General features: G+C 60.4%; 1 protein-coding gene across 1 annotated transcript; it reads right to left on the bottom strand.

Moving 5' to 3' along the window:
• Positions 1-1,233: 1,233 nt before the first annotated feature.
• On the bottom strand, positions 1,234-5,560 carry LOC138069069 (protein FAM133-like). The gene is made up of 5 exons (XM_068959193.1): positions 5,063-5,560; positions 2,941-3,001; positions 2,657-2,802; positions 1,867-1,923; positions 1,234-1,410 (listed from the first exon to the last, which is right to left on the bottom strand). The coding sequence occupies exons 2-5, from the start codon at positions 2,957-2,959 to the stop codon at positions 1,366-1,368; spliced, it is 267 nt and encodes an 88-aa protein (XP_068815294.1). The 5' UTR covers positions 2,960-3,001; positions 5,063-5,560; the 3' UTR covers positions 1,234-1,365.
• Between the last annotated feature and the right edge of the window lie 307 nt (positions 5,561-5,867).

Genomic DNA, 5,867 nt, shown 5'->3' with positions numbered 1-5,867 from the left:
AAAAGCAGGGCGTCCCCTTTCATGTATTCCCACAGCTTTCCATCCTGCAGGAGCCTGGCCCGAGGGCGCTATAAAACGCCGTGGTCCCAGATCGCGTTTGGAAGTAGGTTGTGCCCTGCACTAGAGTCCTGCAAGCTGGCACGGAGGGCTGAAGGGGAAGAGGAGTGGCCGCACAGCGGTGTTTTACATGAAGGTGTCCTTGCTGACGTGACGTTTGCCTGCTGCAGCCAAACCAGTGTATTGAAATCCGGTTCAGCTTTGGGGTTTACTTGTTTTTAATGTCTTCATGTTTTCCCTTTAATCTCTGCGCTGGGTAATTAAGACAACATTCCTCGGCATCTTTGCTGTGATTACACCGGAGCTGCTTCATGAAAACAATAGCTGAAGCCGCGTTCTGAGGTTTCAGGGAAACTCCTCCACAATACCGACTTTCAAACACAAGTTTGCCTGAAATCCCTGTTACCAGCAAAGCTCTGTCTTCCTGCTTGGCTTAGCAAAATACCCTTAAAAATACCTAGACCCCTTCCGAAAACAAATCAAGGCAGCAACGCAGCGAGGAGAACTCTTGCTTCAATTTGCTTTGCAGTTTCTAGTTGCAGCACTATTACCTGCGTTGTTTTGGTGGCGCCAGCAGCTGCAAGGGGTCAGGGTGCTGGTGCTGGCGCTGCCGCGAGGGGCCCGCGCGGGCTCCTCTCCTGCAGAGCCGCGTGCTGCCGGGGGCCGGAGCGCGGGGCCGGCGGTGCCCGGGCCGCAGGGCTTCGGGCGCCCGGAGGCGGCCGCTCGGTCCTCGCGCGCCGAGGGAAGCGGACCCCGCTTCACCCCCCCGGCGCGACTCCTGCCCCCGCGACGAAGGGCTGCGCGCCCCTGCGCCCCGCATCCTGCACCCCGCGCCCCGCCTTTCGCTTAGCCCCGTTACCGGCTCGCCCCGGGCAGCCTGCCCCGGGCTGCTGCTGGGGCAGCCTGGCAGAAGAGCGCTGCCGAGCGGCCCCGGCCCCGGCAGGTGGCGGTGACGGCTCATTTTTGGCGGCTCCGGCCCCGGGAGGAGCCCAGGCTCCGCCCGAGCGCAGCGCGCCGGCTGCCGGCAGCAGCACGGAGAGCAGCTCCCCCCCCACACACACACACCCCCAAACCTCGCCGGCCACTTCTTTTCTGTTTTTGATAAATGTGAAGCCGCGGCCGGCTGCAGCAGCCGAGCAGAGCCCGGCACTGGAGGAACAAACCGCGTCGCCCTTTGGGGCCCAAAACACCTTTATTTAGCTGAAAGTGGCCCGGTCCCCCCCTCCCCCCCCCCCGCAATGCGCTGCCGCCTGCATGCCACCTCCCCGGCGCGCTCGGGCCGCACAGCATCGCCGCAGCGCGGAAAGGCTAATCTTCATCTTCCTTCTCATCCTCCTTGCTGCTGCCGCGGTCCTGGGGGAGGACGAAAGAGAAAAGCAACCCTGCGTGAGGGGGGTGCGGGGCGTTGTGCGTCCCGTCCTCCCGGTGTCGATAGCGCCCGCGGGAGGGTTCAGGCACGCGGACTCGGCGGGGGTCGCGTGCGATGGGAGAGCGGGGAAGGCCGGCCGGCATCTCTGCGCCAGCATTTCACAACCCCGCCAAATCCCGCAGCGCTCCCAGGGAGGCCGAGCAGGGCACGCGCGCGCTGCACCTCCCCGCTCGGAGAAGGAGAGAAAAGCAGCCCAGGTTAGCCAGAAACACATGCTATGACTTTTCTCTCGGGTGCCGCTCGCTGCCCAGGCGGGCCGCAGACGGGAGATGCTGCGGGGGAGCGGGATCTCTCCTGCTGCTGGAAGGACGCGGCCCAGGCTGGAGCAGGGAGCCCGGGCTCAAGCGCGTGCGCCAGCACGGAGCTGTGCGTGGCGTTACCTGCTCCGAATCGCTGCTGGAGCTGCTGCTGCTGCTGCTTGCCCCTTCCCCGTCTCCCTGCAGAGGTGAGGAGGGAAGGACGCGTTACAGTGGGACAGCCATGCGGCACCAGGCACCCCGGCACCCAGGATCCCGTCTGCGTTTTGGGCTAGAGCCTGGAGTCGGAGAGGCGTTGGGTCTCGGGGCCGTCTCAGAGGCGGTGGTCCTGCGGAGCCCCCCGCAGCGCGCCCCGCCAGGCACAGCGCTGCTGGCCGTAGTCCCGTTGGGGTTGAAAGGGGAGGAAAAGGAGGGGGGAATTAACTGGGCACATCAGGAGCAGAGAGAGAGCTGTCTCTGCGTGGAAAAGCCATGCACGCGCTGTGATTTCTAGGCTGCGGATGGTGCGGCACCATCTGCCAGAGGTGTGGGGTCACCGTGAGTCACACGCTGCTTCCTGTCCCAGCCAGGACGTAAATCAGTTCAGGCAGGTGCTTTCTAACAGCTTGCAAAGCCTGGCTGCCTGCCGTGCCGGCCCGCGCCGAGCAGCCCGCTCTGCAGGGCTCAGCAGCAGCCGCCCGGGAGCTCCGCGTCGCTCGCGTCCCCCATGGCGGGCAGCGGCACGCAGGGCGCCCTGCGGGTGCTGCGCGGCCACGGGCACGCTTGGACCAGGGCTCCCCAGCACAGCCCCCGCGTCGGCTGCTTTGGGAAACACCAGGCTCACCCTGAGCATCACGCTGGGGACTTTGGGGCTGACAGCCCTCTGGCAAGTGGTTCACCAGCTGATCTGCAAAAAATCCCATTATCCCCCTACCTTTTCCTCCTCCTCCTCCTTTTTCTTCTTGTTCTCCTCTTTTTCTTTCTCCTCTTTTTCTTTCTCCTCTTTTTCTTTCTCCTCTTTTTCTTTCTCCTCCTTGTCCTTTTCCTTCTCTTCGCTCTCCTTATCTTCCTGTCCAAACCCTACGCCGGGGCACAGAGCGAGGTTAGTTGCTGTCGTGCAGCAGCCGGCACGCGCAGGGCCACCGGACACGTCCGGCTGCACCGACCAAGCAGGGTCCCCGTCCCCCCATGGCCTAGGGGCTCCCACCGCACACTCACATTTCAGGATAGTCGACATTTCGCAGCAGCCGCTCGGCTCGTGGGCACGAGGCCGTCACACCTACAAGGAAGAGTAAACAGCCGAGTGACCGGGGCTGGGACAACGTGCAGACGCGGGTGGGCAAATGCGCACGGGGATACAGGTGCCTCGAACCCCACCCCCAAAACCAGCTGTGAGCGGGTGAAAATTACAGAACTATTTCAAATGAAAGGCGGGTGAATCGGTGAAGAAGGTGCTCTGGGGCTGGCAGGACGCTGCGGCAGAAAGGAGACCTCCTTCGGGGAGAGGGCGGCTGGCGCGGGGGGAGGCACAGGCAGCAGCGGGCAACGAGGAGAGGGAGCTGGGAGCAACAACAGGAAAACTCGGAGCATTGATTAAGGGCCTGAAAAGGCGACGATGGAAAAAAAGAGCACAAAGGAGAGAAGGTGGCTTTCTTTAAAAACAGCTGGAGCAAAGTCCAAGCAATAGCACAGGCAGGTCAAACCCTCCCTGTCGCACACAAATGGCAAAATCACCAGTTGTGGCGGAGGGAAGGCAGCGGGGTCCAGGAAACGGGTCTGTTTGGTGCGCAGGAAAAAGCAGGGTCATCCCTCCCCCTGGGGAGGAGGTAATTAAGAAACAGCCTCTGTTCCAGCCGCCGATGGACGGAGGCAGGATATTAACGTTTACGAGTAATGTTTCAAAGCCCACAAAATGACACGACCTGTGGCTGCTGTTTGTGCTCTTACAAGAGCTGGTTGTAGTTTGCAAGCCGATAACATTGATTCGTATTTTCTAAACATGCCGCAAAGTCCCCGGGATGCTTCAGGGGGGCAGAAAGCAGCTGGGTTTCGGGCAGCGATGGCGAGGAGAGGCAGGGTGGACAGGGCCGGCAGCGACCGGCCCGACTCCGAGGAAGGGCTGGAGTGCAGAGAGTGGCTGATGAAAGGCGTAATCAGTGCAAAGTTAAAATCTAATTAATAATGAATAGTAACGTAATTCATCTCTGTAATTAAGAAGTGCAACTACTAATTTAAAATAAGTATTTTTTAATCTCAAATCATTAAAAATAATCAAACATTAACAAAAGAAAAGGCAGCCCGTGGGAAGGTGCACTAGAAGGTGCAGCTGAGTCTCCGGCCCTGGGTCCTGCGTGCCAAAGCTCCTCTGCAGCTCCCGTGACGCGTGCCCAGCCCCACATCTGTGGGAGATGCCCTGATTTATGCCTTTGCTGCCTGGAGGTGAGCAGGTAGAAAGGCGCAAACCTACCCAGCGTACGGACACGGACCAACCTCGGCCCTGGGAGACAGGCGACCCGAGCAAAGCTGCAGCAGCCCGGCCTAGCAGGGGGCAACGCTGCCCCAGCACAGGTTAAGAAATGCCACCGAGTGGGTTGCAACCCTTTAATTTCCCACCCCCGCTGGTAACTTTGTCCCCAGGAACCAACTCAGCAGATTTCCAAGAAAGGGCATCGATTCCCGTGTCCCGGTGGCAGGCATTGCCACCCGCAAGGACACGACCCAGCGCACCGCTCGCAGCGCCCGCTTTGGGCGCTGGCCGAGACGAACACTGCTGATGCTCAGCGCCTTTCCAAACCCAGCCTGGCAGATCCCGTTTCGCCTGTTCCTCTTCCCGAGCCTCAGTCATCCCGTCGGCCAGGAAGGCGCTGCGGGCAGGCTGGTGTCCCCGCCCCGGCGAGCGGGTTGCTAGAGCTCAGGAGGACAAACCAGCAGAACGCAGCCAGCAGCCCTGCGGTCCTCGCTGAGGAGCTGCAGGCGTCCTTTGAGGCTGAGCAAGCGCGCATGGGATGGATGCTGGCTAACAAAACAGATTTGCACGTTTGTGACCTAACCGAACACGATAGGACAGATATCCTTATTTCCCCTGGGCACAACGGGCTTAGAGCCAGGAGGCTGGTGCTGCTCCCGCCTCGCTGGGGAGGACTGGCTCGCGCTCCTGACGTCCTTCCCAACGAAGAGGTCTCCATCCGGCACAGGCGCGAAGCAAGAGCTGTCCCGGGAGGCGACCCTATCGCTCGCCGCGCTCTGCCCGCTTTTCCGCTCTGCCCCACCAGCCCATAAAGTTGATAAGTGAGGCTGTAAATCCCCGCAGCGACGTGAGGGAGGCAGGAAAGCGCCTTACCTGGAGCAGGAAAGGGCAGGTGGCCTCCTCGGTGCCTTGCCGGCAGCTGCCCGCGGTTCTGGGTATTTGAGTGTTGCCGTCTCCTCCCCAGTCCCACTTTTGGAGCAGAAAAACTGGCTCTACCGCCCACCACAGGCAGCACATGACCCTGACAACACGACCATTGCGTTTGCACCCCTGGGAGCCTCACAGACACTTCTGCCTCCAGCGCGGGCAGGAGCAGCAAGACCTCCTGACCCTTTGCAAACACATCAGGGCAGCTCTCCTGGCCTGGGGAGCAGGGAGGGCACCTGAGGCTCAGTCTAGGAATATCCTTTGGTCAGGACCCTGTTTGAATTGGAGATGAGAGGATTTTGGAGTGTCCTTACAAACCACGATGGGACAAATCTCGGCCAGGTGCTTGTCCCCCGCCTCATGGGTGGGCACCCGGCCAGGAGCAGCTCCCGGAGGGCTGTGCCGCGCACGCAAGGTGGCCCAGCGCAAGTCAGCGCTCAGCACTCCCAGCCCCCTCCGCGCTCGTCCTTGCTGCTGGCTTTCGCTCCAACATGTCATTAAACAAATACTTGTCAGCAGAGAGCAGTTACCAGCAGGTCGAAACACTTGCAGAACGTGCTTCCCTCTAATGCAACGTCCTCATTTCTAATAGCACCAATACGGGATAATAACCGTCACAGTAACGTTAAGAAGGGCTTGTGTACCTGAAAGCTAATTTGTTTTCTCCGTCTAATGAAAGGTATTACCTCTCCCACATGATTTGCCCCATTTAAACCCTTCAATTGTACAACAAAGTTGCTCCTGCAGTAAT

This window comes from Struthio camelus, chromosome 13 (assembly GCF_040807025.1).
Source record: "Struthio camelus isolate bStrCam1 chromosome 13, bStrCam1.hap1, whole genome shotgun sequence".
NCBI lineage: Eukaryota > Metazoa > Chordata > Aves > Struthioniformes > Struthionidae > Struthio > Struthio camelus.
Note: the sequence above shows the minus strand (reverse complement) of the source record. Positions and strands in the feature narration are given on the sequence as shown.